At 39.9% G+C, this 19,674-nt stretch overlaps 1 protein-coding gene across 2 annotated transcripts in view; it reads right to left on the bottom strand.

The window, feature by feature from the left end:
* Positions 1-19,674, bottom strand: part of Cdep (Chondrocyte-derived ezrin-like domain containing protein) — a 182,112-nt gene that overhangs the window by 27,782 nt on the left and 134,656 nt on the right. For both annotated transcript variants that reach the window (XM_080283943.1, XM_080283949.1), the window contains one exon: positions 18,453-18,728. In XM_080283943.1, coding sequence (XP_080140069.1) covers positions 18,453-18,728 — 276 coding nt within the window. The remainder of the gene's footprint in view (positions 1-18,452; positions 18,729-19,674) is intronic.

Here is a 19,674-nt window from a genome sequence, read left to right as displayed (position 1 = left end):
AATAGTGGTTCAGTAACAGGAGGTGGCAAGACTGAGGAGTTACCATCACGGGAGAACTACAATATTTTATTGTCTATTATTTTCATCACGTACCAGAAGTATGTCGAGGCATGCTGTATAAGATATCTCAATGCCGCGACAGCTTACTTGGATCTCATGGATGCAATGTCTAATGACTCATATTATGTTGTCAGATGAAAGCGAGGGAAAATGAAAGTGCTATTAAAAAAAAAGAAGAAGAAGAAGAAGAAGAGAGCTTTATCATTATACCGAATGGCATACGTCTGCCAGTGGAGCAGGTTCCACCATCACAGGTTTTGACAGCTCACCATGCAGGTAATCATTATTATTATTATTTTTTTTACATTATGTTAGATATAATTTTACTTAGGAAATTATGGTCTATTTTTTTGGTGTGGAACATTTTATCAAAACAATTATCTTTATATCTCATCTTAAATTTTGGGACCAACTGCCTAGTCCCGGGCTCCTACGCGCCTCATGGGGCAATGTAAGATTGGATGATGAATGGATGGATGGATATCTCAAACCCCCATATGTGGGACATCCAGAAAAAAAAAATAATTGGAAGGGTTAAAATCCACACCCAAAGAGTTAATTGTGTTACAAGGTTTTGTTTGTAAACCGAAGTGTCATCCTGCCATATCTGTGTTAGCTGCACTTCGCTGAATGAGTATTCTCCTTGTATGACTGTTACAGGTCCAATTTAGTAAACTCTAGACTTGCTTGATATTACCACAGTACTTACACACAGCAGAGCTGAGAAAAACAGTGGCTGTACTGGGAAGACCAGCTTTAGAAACCAGCAAGACATAATTATGAATAATTACTAGGTAAATGCTGACACAAACAAACAGCAACAAGATGTTTTGCACCCTTTTCTTATTATGCATTACCATCTGACTGGCTAATGAGGGCAATAGAAACATACTCTTAACTGCAGAAACGATTTCGGCACACACACACACACACACACACACACACACACACACACACACACACACACACACACACACACACACATATTCACAACACAAAGATCTTTAAGCAATGCATTTTTATACACCTTTTAACATGATATCTGTCAACACTTTTTATCAACACACAACTTTCTCAGCAGATCCTTTCACAATACCATCCTCTGATACACCGTGCTGGCTTGGCTGGCAAAAAATCAACATGGCCTGCTCACACACAGTTACCATATTGCTTGGGTCAATGGAGGAAAAATACTTCTTGAGTTTCGGTTAAACATCAAATTTTACATCTAATTACATGCTGGCAAATTGAGAAAGTTCTTGCCCACCAAACTTAGCTTATTTTGAACTCTTCTATTAGCCACTGTTGCTCACACTGATCAGCACAAGTTTGTCACTGAGGATTGTCGTGATGATTATCTGAATGGGTACACAAAGGAGAGTTCAATGCAAGTTTCCCTTCAGTAATGTCTGTATTAATGTTTCACAGTATAGTACAAGCTTTCTTTGTGTTTGGCACCATGAATACTACCACTTCCTCATTCCAACCTGGAGGTAAACTTATTAGAGAAGCCCACTAATCATTAACCACCACCTTCAGTGAAGAACAAATAAAAATTTTGAAATAACAAATATCCATGATATTTAATTTGGATTAATGATGATTAGAGTAAAGAATGACACTGTTTAAAGGTATCTGCTTTCTCTAGGCAGACATATTTGATCTATGTGGAGTGGTCTGGCAAAAGTGTGTAAGATAATGGCTAATATTCTCATCAGCTTAGGAGGTACCCTTGCACATCTTCCTTAACAACTTCTTTTACTTATTACTCCTCATCATTTTCTTGTATAACATTTACTTATTCTTTGCATCAACAAAGTATACACAGATTACACAGATTACATACATGACAATATTAATGCACTAAGAGCAAAAACAAACAGCATGAGAAAGGTGCTGGGAACCTCCTTAACTCATGGGAATAAAGGCTTATGCTTGAGTATAGGACAGCTCTTACAACTTTTTCTCATGATACTGTCAGTTTAATAAAGGTTACTGGTAGCCTTTTAGGACATGCATAGACTATGTAGGTGGTATCCTCCTTCATCTGTTCCTACTGATGTCCAAAGTTATGGTAATTTTATAGCAAAATGCAAATTGCACCAATTACAGTAATAATAGAGATAAGATGCTAACCTTGGGTAATACACAGTAAAGTACTACAATATGTCATGTATTGTACTCGTTGGTACTAAACAACAAACATACAAATAAATGGCTGTTAACAGTTGAATATGTACTGTATGTCTTACACATCAAAATCTAAAAATATTATAAAAATTCATTATACAGTATTTACATTCAATCAATGATCTGAGACCCACTACAAGAACACATTACATGCACTAAATAATAATAAGCAGTATGAAGCTGTAAATGAAATGTGGTGCATGAGTAAATGGTCTGTGAGGCTCATGGTACCACGTTATAGTATATGAGAATGGATGCTGTTGGTATGGAATTTGAACCTCTCCTCAATAAAGAGAATACAAGTGTGGTACTGATTTCTGTAAATCCTAGAGTCACGATATTAATACTGTAACTCACCCATAAGATAGAGATAAGGTGAACTTTGCCTCAATGTAGTACAGTACTGTATAGTTCCCAAGATGACTCAGTCACTATCTACACAAGTCAGAAAATAGTAACTCGATTCATTCTGCATAGGTAGCACATACTCAGCACCCCTGAAATATTCTCAGTCTTACTATTGAATTTTTAGCAGTAGGAATAATGCTATCAGGAATATTGTAAAATTATCATAAATACAAAAATAATTACAGTGCTCTCATGCATCTTACACACTTTAGGCTCACAGTAAGGCTGAACAGTGACCATCAGTATCATTTCATGAGCAATTCCTTGAATTTGTATAAACTCTGTAAAATTTTATACTTAAAAATATCTTTTTGGTACAGAATACATTTTCATAACTTCAATTTGATCACAGGCATGAAAGATTACCATGGGACAAGGTTGACTGATGATGTAAAGTTACCCCCAAATTTACATACTGTGTATATACCTTAAAAATTTATTACAGGAATAACTTTTAAATGTGCCTTCATGAGCTACACTAGCAAAGCAGTTTGTCCTACTGGGCAGGCAAAGCAGCTTTGCTGCCAATGGTGATCAGTACAAAAGCAACCAAAACACCCCCTCACTGAACATTAATCTAGTCTCTATTACACATACCTGTGCACATACATGTGCATGCACTCTTATTAATAAATAATGATGTCATCACTGAATAAAACACCCTGCCACCTATAATTCACAGTAATGAAGATATTGCATTAGATCAAATGAGTCCAAAACATTCCCTCAGGGGACATCAATCTGGATTAGATTCAGACTGTTCACTACTGGGTCCCCAATGGCTGCATGTGCAGGATTCAGAGACTGTTACATGAATATATATATATATATATATATATATATATATATATATATATATATATATATATATATATATATATATACCATACACAGACATATGCACATTCATACATACAACAAAACTCAACATCAATAGCTTAACTGATGATAAAAATCCGAGGTAAAAATGCTCAGAATTTTTTGAATAAAAAAATAATAATAATAATAATTATTCAAACAAGAATAATAGTATGAGCCACCTTTATATCACAGGTCAACTTTAAACCACATTAACAGCTTGATTTAAGCTAATAATGGCCAAATATACACAGAAAAAGGGTATATTTTTGATTGCTCAGTACCAATTTGTTTTGTCCCCTCATACGTTGTCAATAAGATTCTGTGAATTTGTATCTGGTGAGGATTTGGGGTACCTATTAAATTTGAAATGCACGAGAACATTGTATCATTAAACTTTAAGCATAGGTTTCTTTTGGATTCTAGGCAAGAATAATAACATGCAATTCACTATAGTAAAACCTAATACCAGTACCTGTAATTCAATAATTTCATTGAAATAGTCTATCTTCACAGAAATTTTCTGTTTCTGTCTGTACATTTTTCCCTGAAGATTATAAAACTAAGAGCACAACATGGGTATACTTCTCTTCCTTTCAGTACACTCTACAAGCTGGTGGAGCAAGTAACTTGCAGCAAGAGGCCTCATCATTTGGTATCTTCTGCTATGGCTGTTGCAGTACCCAAAACAATGGGTCAGAGTTAAGCCATGATTATGTTAATATAATGAAACAATAATTAGAGGGAACAGTCATGTTTTAAAAATTTCAGTTTATTACCAAAATAAAACACACACACACACACACACATACAGACACAGAATCTTTCAAACTATGATGATGAAACGTTTGCTGTAGCAGTAATAATCACTGGATCCATGGGATGCTGAGCAAACTACTTTTTGGTAAGTATAATAATACTGGTAATCAAGGATGGAGAAACAAATGCTAAAACTCCCCCACAAATAAGATGTGACAATATTTCAAGCTAAATCATGAACACAATAATGCCATAAATGCCTTGTTGTGGAGAAGCCAGCCACACAGAGCCTTATAATGGGCAAATTAACAAGACCCATGCACATTTAGACATCAAGTCTCAGCTCATTTACAATCAGTCTTCAAATCAACACAAACACTTCTGTGACCACTCATGAAATGTTATACAAATGGTGCAACTATGATATTAACTGGCACACCCTGCATCTTACATCATCCTTTATACTTTCCAGCATAAAACTATTACTGATAACATGACCTCGACGACACTAGGAGACTGATAATGAAGAAATTAATATTGAGCTATTGAGTAATGCAATAGCTGATCGTCAGACTCTGCAACAAGAATGAGCACATAATTCTGTATAGAACCTAAAACACTGCATCTAAGAACAAACACCTCATTCAAGCATACATTGACTTCCAGGCTGCAAAAATATAAACTAAAGAAAACACAAATATGCTTACTGGAATAATGCTGCAACAAATGCAATCCAACATCATTATGGGGCACAAGAGTGACAGGAGTGACACAACTATCAGGTACCTCATACTGTCACCTCCAGGCAATACCAACACTGCTACAACATACATCAGCCAAATTCAGAGGGACCCTCAACTAATAAATCAAACTGAATGATGTCATGCTTCCTCTTAATCCCTTGAATCTGAGTGATGTCCTTTTTAGTTTATTCTTATTTACTTTTACCTACCTAATTCCTCCACTTCACTCTCTATATTATGGGAAAATAAAAAACCCTGGAGATGACAAGACTAATATAAAAAACATGTTCTGAGACTCATAAGTTAACCTCTTCAACTAGATAATCTGTAATTAAAGCTTTCTTGCTACATCTCATATTCAACTTATAAAAGATCTCATACTGTATGGACTTACAGAGGCTATATCTAACCTATCCAGTTCAAAAAATTTCCCCTCAGTTTAGAGAGGAGTCTGAGGATAGCAAGAATAAAATAAAAAATACATCACTGAACTGAAGGGGGTTAAGGAACATCCATACTGAGGTTAGCCATGGTCTAGCTGTTTTTTTTTTTTTTTTCTTACAATTTTACCAGAATTTAATTGATAAAGAGGCACCAAAAAAAAAAAAAAAAAAAAAAAAAAAAAAAAATCCTGAGAGCTGACGTTGAGTGGTCAAGGTGGAAAACCAGGTGAAGTTTCTGTACAAAAAGACCTTATAAGTACATCTGTAGTATGCACTATTGCTATAAAAATATTGTAAGCATTTCACCATCTCCGGACTTTATTCCCGTTCATCCAGACATTAGGTAAACATGGCCATGTATCTCTGTGACAAATAATAACTGGAAATTATATTAACCCTTCCACAATGTTGATATTTTAAAACTATTCTTGCTGCCATCACATGATTTTACTCAGCTTCTGAGAGGCATTCAGAACTTAAGAGGTCAGATTGGGTTCTAATAATACCATTATTAAACAAGGTCTCCCATAAAATTAACATAATTGTCGGAAAGTACTGTAATAAGAGTAAAACAAACAAGTCATTGCATACAAAGAGGGTTAGTATTACCTTAAAAAAAAAAAAAAAAAAAAAAAAAAAAAAAAAAAGGTACATTTTTGTTATAATGAGGGGAATGTGCTTGGCTAACACTTCAGGTATGGATGTACTACTGCAGAGAATGCACATGAATTGCACTCTTTTTACTAATTATATACCTTTCAGTACAGTTACAGTAATGACTGCAACTTTACCTTCAATACTTGAACTGAACAGTTTTCTTTAGGCTTTATTTGCTCCTGATGGAGCAAAAAAGAGCTGGAGGATTGATTGGACATAACAATAACTACCCTGTCATACTTTTGTGAGCTGTGTTGATGCTTATCAGGGAGACTGAATAATTTCAGCTAAAGTATGCAGATGTCATCACATATTACCAACCGGCAGGTAGTATGTCTATTGCAAACCCACTGTATCACTCATACAGTGCCATCTGACAACAGCTCTCACATCATCACCTCCATTTTCCAACTATCGCAACTATTGTATCAAATTTTTACCTTTTCTCTGCCTCATTAGTCCATATACAGTATAGTGTATTGTATATTACATCCATTACTTGCCAAAGAAAGCCTCTTGCACTCTTAGAGATGAAACAGCCATGCAAATATTGCAATAATCTTGATAAGTTAAGAAATGAATTCACATACAACTAAAACCATACCACAATCTGCTGTCTTCAAATTACCAAATATTTTCCTATAACACATTCATTATTAATATCCACCACCACCACCACCACCACCACCATCATCATCACCATTCCACCTCAATTTCCAACCCAAAGTGCTAATTATTTATGATCCAATGACAGATCCAACATTCTATTAATAACATTAAGACTGAAAATAAGTGATACTCCCCACATTCAACCCTAATTGGCTCCCTCAGTGATGCTCCCCATATTACCGACTATCTGTTTCCATGAGGCCTGGCTATGCATGCTACAGAACAACTAGAGGTAGCATGTAGTAACTAGCAACTAGTACATTCAAGTACTGCTTTCGATACAGGCATCTGCAAAATTAATAAAAACTTTAGTGGCTAAAGAACATATCTGCTCTAGGATCATGCGACATCACACACAGATATACCATGTAAAAATAAATAAGAAAAGTATATATGCATTCTACTACACTCCACCAACAGCCTTCATCCAACTGCAAACTAAAAAAAAAAAAGAAAAAAAAGAAAGAAAAAAAAAAGAAAGAAAAAAATGTCAAATTAGTCAGCTAATGAAGTGCAAATGGTAAGACAAGACATATAGGAGGTGGCAATGTGTCTAAGATTATACAAGTACTGTTATGGTCAACATGGAGAGGCAGACACATAGGGAAGGTTGAGATACGAGGTGTTTAGATATACGGACAGCATTTCTCGGTTCAACAGAGAATTACTATGGAAACTGATTACACTGCTTTAAATATCTTTCTCTTTGCTCTGGGTGCAAAAATAAGATGTGATAAACACCGCTTTAATAAATATATATATATATGTATATATATACTCTCCTTTGCATTTAAGTGCAAACACGTACAGTATAATTCTCCTTTTACTGTGGAAAGCATTATACACAACACACTAACCCGAGCACTGCAGGACTTTTAGCATGGTTTCCCGTCTACTCTACGATTTTTTTTTCTATGTCTGGCTGGTCTCCTACGGTACAAATATATATATATATACTGTATATGTGTAACTGAGTCAAAGGAAAAACATGACATCAAGAAACTCAACTGATACATTTTATTAGTAGCTTCATCTCATCAGCTGCATTCCTTGAAGGCTTCACTTTTCCTTTGACTCAATATCAGATCTCTAATTTTTACAGTGACTGAGCCTCAAACACATACACACCTTCACTACACAGCTGACTGACAGTCAATGTATTATCTCTGTACAGGACTAAAGAGTATGACTGATCCGCTTATTATATTGATAGCTGCAGCAATTTATCAAATTTACATGGCAGCATTAAATGGTCTCTGCACACCTGTTGATAAGTTTCAAGATACAGCTGTCCAGAGGCCAATGGCAACTACATGACACTACAACTGTCAGCTGCCATTATGAGATGAATATAAGAACAAAACTAAGCTTGAAAATGCTTGTACAATTGTAAGTCCGAAACAAATGAGCATGAAACAATAAGAGGCTTGGCGTGAGACGGCTATATCCATGGATGCTGCACTCGAGTCTCCCTCCTCTTGCTTGTCTTACCATTTTAGCGCACTGAGTTAGGGAGGAGCGAACCTATCGCACAAGTGAACTGGGACTCCATTTATGTACCGGCACCTACGATCCCCAAGCAAGGCTGCGAAGGAGATAAACCGGGAGAGAGAAAAAACAGGTCAGAGTCAGGGCAAGCCAGTCGGGTTGCTCAGCCACAAACAGACAAACAGCACATCAGACTTGGATTCATGAGGCTACTGAAAGTGAAAATATGGATGCACTCTAGCAAAGCCTCAGGAATGGTAAGTTACTCTTTACTTTACAACTTACAGTCACTGTCTGTGTATCAGCTCATTTACAAGTAGTTTTATGGTCCAGTCAGTCAAAATTTTGGTTCCACTGTAATAGGGGTTGGGATAATGACCTAATGAAAACCAAAGTAGTACAGTGCAATACCCATAATCCAAATGGCTGGGATTAAGAGACTTTTGAAAAACTGGAATTCTGTCATTAATATCCTCCTCCTTGGCATTCTCTTCAGTAATCACTGTGCTATGAATTATTATATTACAATCAAGCTTTTTTTTTTTTTTTTTTTAGAGTTCTGGCATGAAAATCTGACAATGAATAATAATATGTTTTTTTATGCAGGAAGAGTATCAAAGAACAAAAACTGGGGAACTCAGCCTCTTGCATCAAACTGAGTTCAGCTTAAGCTAGCCTGGCTAACTGTAGGCTACTGTAGCACTTTTTAAACCTAATGGTGACCCTGGAAAGTAAATCAGGAGTATTTTTGGTGATAAATATATGCTTTCCAATTTTTCCTTCAATACAAGTAAACTGATTCTCTTAAAATTCTTTAGCAAACTGATATTTTTGAAAATCTGCAATTCAGATTTTGGGATCTGCATTGTACAGAGCTGACTCAGGTAATTAATTATAGAATTTCCTGATACTGATGTTGTCATGAACCATTACCACTTCAGCCCATGGACATACTTCATTTTCAATCTGCGTAATGTCAGATGACTTATTCAGCTGGTTGAAAAGATCAGAAGCAATCCCCATTAATCCCTTCTATCAGAGGATGGACAGGTAGTCTGTAACTGATTCTGGCTAATATACGAAGATTTCATCAGCTCAGGACATACTCCACAAGTTGGAGGGGCTCTACTCACAGTGGTAATGTCATTTTCACTTTATTCTTCTTATCCTTGTCAAGATTATGCAATTCATGGAAGACACTCTTTTAATGAACAGGTAAAAGGGCCTTTCTTAGCTCTTTCAAAAGGAAAGGTCCTTTCCATGATGAACAAAACTGACCTTTGGTAACAAGTATAAAAGGAATCAGCACTAGTCCAGATGTTAATGGAAACCAATGTTCCACTCTCACGTGGACTTGAACCTGGGTTTGTATGCTCGTCATCTGAGGAGGTTCCCTGACCTCTTCCCAACTAGTTTATTTCTGCATATGGCATTCTAATATTCTCTTGAGGCAGAAGTGCTACAAGGTGTTAGAAGTAACCTGAGATGGTCTGGCCATGCTGAGAGAATGGAGAGAGATAGATGACTAGCACAGTGTATATCAGTGAGGTGGAGAGTGAGACCAAGGACGAGGTGGCAGGATGGTGTAGAGAGGTGTATAAATGTGGGTGGTGTGAGCTGAAAGGAAGGCAGCCTGATGGCAGAGAACAAGATGTTTGTGGCCAGCCCTCATGTGATTAGGAATTTTGTTAAAGACTGAAGGTATTATTCATTACATCATTGTCCATGTTTGAAAAGCATAAAGTACATGTGTACTGTGTTAAATAAATGACTAAGAGGGTTTAAAAGACTCCTAAGCTGACAAGGATAAAACCCATGGTGATTGGAAGAAGAAAAAAAAAAAAAAAAAAAAATCCATGCTAAGAATGTCTTTTTTCATTCTGTTCTCACTATCATCAGATGAATTTTTTTGGCATGAGGGAGAGATCGCATACTGAATGAGTTAAAGGAGTGTGTTCCTGAGCCCTTCACAACTGGGCATCTCTCTAAAGCAAAATAAAATGGTCTATGTCTCTGGGATTCTATGGATGACTGATCACATGTCTAAACACTCTAAACAGCAGAGAAAGATTTAAGCATTTCATTAATATTCTCGTGAGTTCCATGAAGCGACTGTTTTTCTCTCACAACACACTGCAATAAGCTAGTGAGGCTTTGCCTTTGGTGCTAAATTCAATGAAAGTACCTCAAACATAATGCAAATACATCAGATTTTAAATGGTTCCAGATGTCACTAAGCTCACATAATCTCTTCAAATTGTATTACTTTTGCTGGGCACTTTAATTATGACTTTTGATCATTCTCGTCTTAAATGTCAAGACCAACTTGCCTAGCCCCGGGCTCCTACGCTGCTCATGGGGAAACACTGGATTGGATGATGGATGGATGGATGGATCATTACCACATGAGGCATATTTTAAAACAATAAAAATTTCCTTAATACATTGGTATACACACTGCAGTGCAACATAATAACACAAACCTTTTATGACTCAGTTCACAAGGCTAACATAGAGCAAAATAACACCTTCAGTGACTATGTTGAATGAGAACATATCTGATAAAGTTTAATAACTTTTGAGGTACTTCCAAAGGCAGGCATAAGTATTAACAGAGTGTGTGTGTGTGTGTGTATTATATATACTGTATATATATATATATATATATATATATATATATATATATATATACATACATAGATAGATAGATACATAAACAGATAAGGTATTTATATATTGTTAGTATCATCTAGTGGTTATATTCCTCTGTCTCTCCATGTATAACCACATCATAACAGGATCAACAAATGATGCATGCTGTTGGAATGTCCAATTACTTGGTAGAGCTCATTCATATATTACACAACAATCATTTCAACTACCATGCCATTTTCAGCCTTCTGTAAACAAGATTAACAAAAAGAAAAAAATGCAAATTTTACCAGTTTTCACTCCCCTATTTCTATTGCCAATTACAATAAAAAAAAATCTGATATACAGTACATAGTTCTGATTCTGTTTATGTTTATTAAATATGAGTTGTGTAATGTTCAAATGGCCCTCTAATATATGGATAATGTCAAACTTCACTGACCATATACCAAATACAATAACTTAAAAGCATGGTGCAGGAAAATATGAAAGGGCAGGAATAATCCAACTGAATCACTCATGGAAATATCTGATGACATCAGATGGAAGCATTCTTGATTTGTTTTAAACCCACTGAGAGATGAACATCAGTACTGTACCGTACAAGACATGATGCCTTTTGAAGTGTTGCAAATCTCTCTTAATACCAGTAGTTGTTTGGGTATTACCAAAACAGTTTCACTCTACTAAGATTAAAAACTTTAGAATGTAGGACAACTGTTCACACATAGATCTAAATGAGGGAGAAAATACATACTACCCAGTTTACTTGAAAAAATTCCTTAATTAAAATGATGTAGACTATAAACTTTCTACCGAATTCCCTCTATACAAAACTTGGAGACATCAAGAAACCTGGTTAAAATTGTTTATGCATTATTCTGCGCAATCGTAAGAAAGCTTTCAAATTTCCTTGCTCTGGTGATACTCAACTGGCCATGTAATATGAACACACTAGAAAAGGGCATGGGGAGATCTGAAGACTATGTATACAACTTACGTCAGACTAATTTCCTTTCTTTAAATCCACTCACACTACCTCACAGTGCACCATAATGATCTTGGACTGACCGATTATCATAAGCAAAATAAGGGTCTTAAAACACTAATGCTAAGAAACACATGGAAGGCAGCAATGAAAAAATCCGAAATTTTTACATATACTGTACAATGGGATCCTGGAGTCGATAAAAAAAAATTACCTCAGTCTGCTGACAACTATAGGAGGAATCTAATGTGTAATAGCATGTATGTACAAACTGTGAACAATGAAACAATGCTCACTCAGCTACCTTCCCAACCAGATTTACTAATGTCTTGGTTCAGTTTAACGGAATGGCTTCCATCTACTGTTTGGCACTTTGGTTTACTTCACTTGCAAAAGGAGTCAATACTGTGGTCATACACACTGCCATCTCAATAAAACCTTATTGAGATAATACTGATCTTTATGAATTAAATGATTCAAAAGACAATCCTCATGATAACAATTAACTGCAATAGGTGAGCAATACAGTACATAAAAAAAAAAAAAAAAAAAAAAAAAAAAAAAAAAACTCTTAATAATTCATCATTAAATACCTTATGATTTTTATATTTTTGGCTGTACTACTGTAATACTAAAAATAATAAAAATGTTAGCAGGTTATACTAGCTGAGCAGCGCACACACTATAATAATATACGTACAGTAAAGTCCAATGATTGAGATACCTGATTAATTGAAAGGCTCTTCAGGTACCATATACTGTACCTGAATTTTATGACCTAAACCTTACAACAACTGTATTTTACCTATAATAAGAATTCTTCCAAATCATGTTTTCTTTTTCAATAATTCCTTTTCTCGTAAAATTATATGATAAATCAGAGCATGAAATAAAAATAACAATTTGGAAAATAACAAACGTGAAACCGTACGATCAATCAGAGTTCTGCAATCTGATATACCTAAGGAATTATTCCATATGTATTGTCAGCTTTCTACTGTACCTAATAATACACCAGCCAATACAAGACAGAGTGGGGCACTGAGCATAACTATATATATATTATGACAGAAAGTTCTAATACAGTATATTAAACTCAACAGCAGAACTGTTTGGACACTCAGGGAGAAACTCTGACATAAGGAACAAACATCACAGAAAATTAATGATCCAAGACGATTTTGCTATACTTTCTTCACTCTCAAGTACGGCAACAAGTTCTGTGGAGGTGTACTTAAGATCTGAACTGTTTAAACATACAACAGAAATAATCACAAATTATCACCATCAATACAAAGCAAATGATGACAATTTTAGTTCTGTGCTACTTCTCTGAAGCACAAATATACACAGACATACAAACTTCATCTGCTGTACAAAATAGATCTAGTCTCTGATAACCTTATCTCATGTAAACTTTCATGGGTATGTTTTTACCTCAGATCCTGGGACTGTGGAGTCGTTGTGAGAGTCATGTCAAGATCTGTTTCTGTTTGACTATGCTAAGATTAAAGCGTAAAGAGTCCAACAATCACCCGTTTGAGCTTCACACACACATACAAATAAACGAACACACGGCATCTCAGGGCATGGATTCACTCTCCCTGTTGTCTACACCATTTTCAAGTGGAACTCTCAAACAGGAAGCACCACTTTTTTTACCATACTGAAAAAAAAAGCTGCAGTCTGGCATTGCATGGTTAATACTGCCCATTGACACCAATACAGTATATGATATGATAATGGCAATGCTGAAACCAACACGACTTCAATGGCAGACTTTTCATTATGCCACACAGTAACTCATGCATCAAGGACGAATAATGCCATAAAAAATTACGCAGCTGGAGCTTAAATGTAATCTTATATCTAAAAGTATTATATGCAATTAGCTCATCAGAAAAAAAATCCATAGTGTGGGTGTTTCCAAACAATGTATATATTAATATATACATCAAGACTGAGATCTATCAAGAGTGAGCAAACATAAGGGATCAGGAATTATTACACCGACAACAATGCATATTCATCTGGCAACAATTTTTTCCTCTATCAAATATCTCTACTGCCTAAGCTAAATAAGGTGACCTCAAAATACTGACTGTTAATGAAACTCTACTGCTTCTGGGGGGAAACAATAACCCAAGGCAGTCAATGACAAGGAGAAAAGTATAATGTACTGGCATTAAAATCACTCCTAAATGAGGAACCTGTAAAATCTTTTGAAATGTCTTCCAGGAAATTCATAAAACTGACATAACACAAATCTACATTGCAAGAAATGTGGTGACACATAGGTTAACCTGGGGAGAAAAAAGAAAGAAAGAAAAAAAAAAAATACTGTACTCAATAACAAATAACCAAATACAGTAAAGTAAAATACCTGGTGAGGATTATCAAAAATTTTCAGCAGTGCCACTACAAGCATGTGTTCATAATAACCCCAATACATTTTGGTAAAAAATAAATAAATAAATAAAATAATGAATTATAGCTGAGGAAATAACGAATAAGTTATTAATATACTGGGTGCCAGGGGCTGGAACTTCTGAGGATTGGTGTTGTGGAAAAAGTAGGACATCACTGGGCAAGGTGTCACAGGGGATGATTCTTTGACGTGCTGTATCCACTGGTGAAGAATCAAGAGGTGGATAGATTCATAGGAACCACAAAGTAGGGAGTCACAGGGCAAAAATCAAGAGATGTGAGAGTGCCTGGGCAAGAGAAAAATCTAGAAACTGTTCCAGTCCCCAGGATCAGGCTGAGTTGTGAGACCAGCAGTAGATAGGTTCTCTCGAGATGCATGGAGATGGCCGCCCCGCACCTCTACATCCAAAGCAGCTCTCATCCGTAGGTCCTGCCCTGCTTGCGCACCATCATATTTGGTGATGGGCATCTCTCGAGCAATGGGTGTGGGTGGGGTTAGAGGAGGACTTGGACTACGGGAGGACAGAGACGGTGGCCGCATGAAAGGCCGGGGAGGGGGAGGGGGAGGGGGTGGTGATGGAGATGATGGTTCCCTCCTTAAGCGTGCTGATGGTGTCCTGGTTTTTGTTGAGGGGGCTGGAGGAGGTTTAGCTTTAGTCTCCTCCTGTGCTCCTGCTCCAGATGCTGGCCCTGCTGGTTGCTCCCCCTCTTCCTCCTCCTCCTCCAGTTCCTCAACAGGCTGTCCTGAATCTTCTAAAGAGTCTTCTGGAGGCTCCTGTAAGGTGTGGTTCTCCTCTGATGCTGACTCGGATTCGGATATCTCATGGATTCCCTCAAACTTTACAGGGATGTTGTCATAAATTCCTTCTCCTGCCTGACCTACACGCTGATTTATTTCCATGTAGTAGGTTTCTATGTGACTCAGCTCTGTGTGGGGGTTCTCTAAGAAGGCTGAAGAGGGTGGAGAAGGGAATTCATCACTCTCATCCCCTGGAACAAACTCAGGCAAGTCTCGAAGGAAGAACTGTGTTGTATACTGGGGTGGGGCAGGGGCCACAGGGGTTGGGGGCTCCTGCTGCTGTTCCCCCTCAGCGCCACTCCCTGTTCCAGCTCCACTTCCATTATTATTGATGCTGGTGCGACGGTCACTCTGGTTGTCATCACTGGTGGTGGAATTGGAATAATCTGATGGCAGCTCCCCTTGTTGATCTTCAGAAGGGATGGAGGGCAATTTCTCTTCAGTTGGGGTGGAGATCTTACTGTCCGAGTGGTCTGGCTCAGGCTCTGGCAAACCAATGTGATCCTGCTCTTGTTCTTGCTCCGAGGTCGTGCTGCGTTCACTGATGCGGGAGAGGGTGCGGGAGGGGAAGGCATATCCAAGGTCAATCTGCCTGGTGTAAGTTTGATGGTAGTACTCTGGTTCTTGGTAGTCATCATGGTACTCATCTGGCTCAGACACAAGGTCAGGGGACTGTGGTGGGGACTGGTCACTCATTTGGGCATGGTCATCCTCATCTTCATCTTCATCATCCTCTTCATAGTATTCCTCTTCCTCCTCCGTCCCACCAACAGCCCCTAGTGCCTCGTCCTCCTGTTGCTTGTCCTTCCTCGAAGGTGCTGGTGCAGTCACTTTTTCATCTGGCCGGGTCTTACTAGGTTCCTTGGTCTTTTCTTCAAGGTACTTTTTCCTGTCTTTTTTCTCAATGATGAATACTTCCTCATCATCATCATCATCATCCTCAGCAGTAACAATGACAGTGTGTCGGCCATGCCCTTCCACTGCCTCCAGGATGCGGGCAGCAGCCCGAGGACTGGTAAAGGCCTCTGGGGCATCCTCTGGTGGGATGAGAGCTTCAGTCATACTGAGCAGAGAATCATCCAGCAATAAGCCATCAAAGAAGTGGTTCTTGCGGTCCTCAGTGATTGGGCTTTTGTCTGATACTACAGTGGCTGATGAGGTGTCTGGTTCTAAAGACTCACATTCACCTTCTGATTTGAACTCAAACACTGGTGCATCAAAGAATGGTGAACGCTGACCAGGCTCAATGGAGATGGATGTCCTACGCCCAATGTCTGAAAGTGAAGGGCGACGATCTGATGAACTGGAGCCCCGGCGGTCTGAGGACACAGAGCTGCGCCGGTCAGATGATGATGATGATTTCCTCTCCCTGTCCTCCCTGTCTCTGTCATAAGGTGAACGGCGCCCCATATCATGAACTGATGAACGGCGCTCCGTGTCAAGATATGGCGACCGCCTCTCTGACTCATGCAAGGAAGATCGCCGCTCTCGGTCCTGCAAGACTGGAAGTGGTGAAGCTAGTGGAGCCTCCTGAACTGCAGTACGATAGTCAGCTGGGTAAGGATATGGTGAACGACGACCTATGTCATGGCCACTCTGCCGCCGCTCCCCTGGTACCGAACTCCGCCGGTCCAGGATGGTCTCATCTATCTCCTCAATACTCATCTGGCTGTCCTTGGAGCCAAGCTTGTTAAGGCGGTCGTCAGGTAAGCGGCAACGCTCGATGACAGTTCGTTCGGAGGCATCGCTTTCGTCAATTTTGCGTTCACGTGATGTATCTGTGAGGTCCATCTCGCCACTTGAGGGTGACTCCTCTTTCACTTCTGGAGGTGGGGCCAGAATATCAAAGTTGAACATTCGTGGCTCTACTTTCTCCTCAATAACCACAATGATCTGGTCCTCTTGTTCTGACTCCATATCTATCTCTTGCTCCTCCTCTTCTTCATCGCTGCTGCCTCGTACCCGGGTGATGAGATCCATGTCAGCAGGACGAGGCAAGAACTGGACCCTCTCCTGGGACAAAGTCAAGTCATCCTCATCGTCCTCCTCCTCTTCACGCACCTCAGCAGGCCTGGCCTGGGGTGTGATGGGTAGGTGGTGATGAACTTCCAAGGGAGAGCACACATCTGAGTCAGTGTTGCCACCAGAGTCACTCCCACGTCCATAAACATTGAACTTAGCTTTCTTATGCAGTGCTGAGAAATCCATGACACGGGGTCGGGACTGCTGAGAAGAATATGAGGTAAGGGAAGGAGGTGATGTGGAGGTAGAGCGTCGGTGCTGCAAGTAGCCATGTTGCACATCCAGTGGCCTGGGGGTTGTTGATGATCGCGTCTGGGAGGAGAGGGACGACCCACCATCACTCTCACAAGAGCTCATCTTATGAAGGCTCTCCTGAGAGCTTCCATAGTCGACATATTGACCAGTTTCTCGAGCTGCTCGCATGCTGGCTGAGAGCCTGGTTGTGACAGTAGCTGTGGTGGCTGCGCTTGAGTCACCACCATCACGCAAGCTCTCTCTTGACCGGCCAAGACGGGAGTGACTACTAGAACGGGACCTCAGGCTACTGAGACTCTCAGCTAGACTGTCCTGGGGATCATGGCGAGACAGAGAAGAGGCAACAAAAGCCCCAGACCCCTCGGTGATGGTGATGCTTCCAAGGTGGCGCGCAGTCATGATATAACCCTTTTCACTGGTAATCTCACACACACTATTCTCATGGAATTCTGGACTGCCAGGACTCCCTGCAAAGTCTTCATCATCCTCATGCTCAGAGGGTCGGTTGTCAAGGGGAAGCTCAAGAGTGATGCGGGAACTAGCTCGGGACCCAGCCAGACTGCGGGACAGGCTGCCAAACTGGCTGCTGCTGTGTGTCCTGGGCAGGCTACCAGTGTAGCCATTGGTCTGTTTCCTGGTGGTGGTGGGGATAGGAGAGGTGGAGGACCCATGGCTACGAGGGAGGCTGCCGGTGTAGCTACTGGTCCTGCCTCTTGGCTCAGTGTCTCCACCACCCTTCCGATCTGCCCACTCCAGGCGTTCGGCACTACCCAGAACATCAGCATCAACCACGAGACGGGACCCACACCGGCTGGGGCCTCGGGAACTAGCCCTCGACCACTCTGGTTCTCGCTCAATTAACTCATAAGAATCATGACTGAGATTGTCATCATCAGGGGGTGTGAGGAATCTATGTCCCTCTATAAGTAAGTCTGCAGGCCCCTCATCACCAGGGCCCACATTAACCTGCTGCCGGGATGACCTACTTGAGTTAGTATCTAAGGAGGGGGGGCGGGGATAATGTCGGGGCTGACCTGGTGGCTGGTGGTGGTGGTGGTGGTGGTGCTGCGGGTGATGGTGGTGGTGGTGATAATCGGGGTCATGGGGGCCTCTCTGGGGGCTGGACGTCAGGGAGGTCTCAGGGCTCAGTGTGTCCTGCCTCGAGGGGGTCACACTTGGGGTCTCCAGGTCACGTGCATCCAGCTCGTGAAGGTCGGCCGTCTCTGTCTGCGTAGGTGAACCAGGTGATTGTGGATCTCCAGTCGAGGCCAATGTCATGGAGCCACATGAGAGAGATACCGGTGTCCCAACTGCAAGATCACACACACACTCAAACCTTACACAGTGCAACAGAAGCTGGTACCATATGAAGAAATGACAATTACCACTGAAATCCTTAATTATTACTATAAAAGTATCATCACCATCATCATCATCATCATCTGGACCTCCTTTCCCACCCTAGGGTAGGGTGAGGAGTAGCAATGTCCAGACAGCCCAAATTTACCCAAAACAATGGGCCATGCTTCCATTCACTCATCATTCAAGCCCCCGGAATCCTGGCTCTATTGGATACGCCAAAAACATTCACCACGTTCTCTAGCTTCACATAAATGTACCCGACTGAGTCAATGCGGACGCTGCCACGTTATAAAGGGGTGCCAAATCCCTGATCATGCACTACTCACAACATTCATCCAGCCAGCTCGATCTCCTGTTAGTTCCCTAGCCTCACCGACTTCCAAGCCTCTCTTCCTCAAACACTCATCCACCATCTCTCTCCACCTTCTCCTCGGCCTACCCCACCTCCTCCCTCCTTCAAATTCACTCAGATATACCTTTTTCACCATTCTATTGTAATCCATTCTCTTCACATGACCATACCATCTCAGTACACTCTCTTCGATTCTGGTGTTCACAGACTTCCTCACTCCACAGCTTTCACATATCACATTACTTCATATCCTATCCATCCTCTGAACTCCACATACATTCCTCAGCAGTCCCATATCCACTGCTCTTATTCTTGACTTTCCATTTTCATGCCACACCATAGTCTCACATCGATATGTTAAAGTTGGCACTAACACTCCTTCATGCAAGCCTCGTGCAGCTGCAACACTCAAGCCTCTGTTTCTTATCAAGGCCTTCATTGCACCTGCTACTTTTCTTCCTTGTGTCACTCTACTTTCAACTTATTTTGCACATTTTCCTCTCTTTTCTATCACTGTACCCAAGTATTTGAACTCTCTTACC

This window comes from Coenobita brevimanus, chromosome 13, assembly GCF_032717465.1.
Source record: "Coenobita brevimanus isolate Jiangsu-jjx chromosome 13, ASM3271746v2, whole genome shotgun sequence".
In the NCBI taxonomy this organism is placed as follows: Eukaryota; Metazoa; Arthropoda; class Malacostraca; order Decapoda; family Coenobitidae; genus Coenobita; species Coenobita brevimanus.
This window is presented reverse-complemented; position numbering and strand designations above follow the sequence as displayed.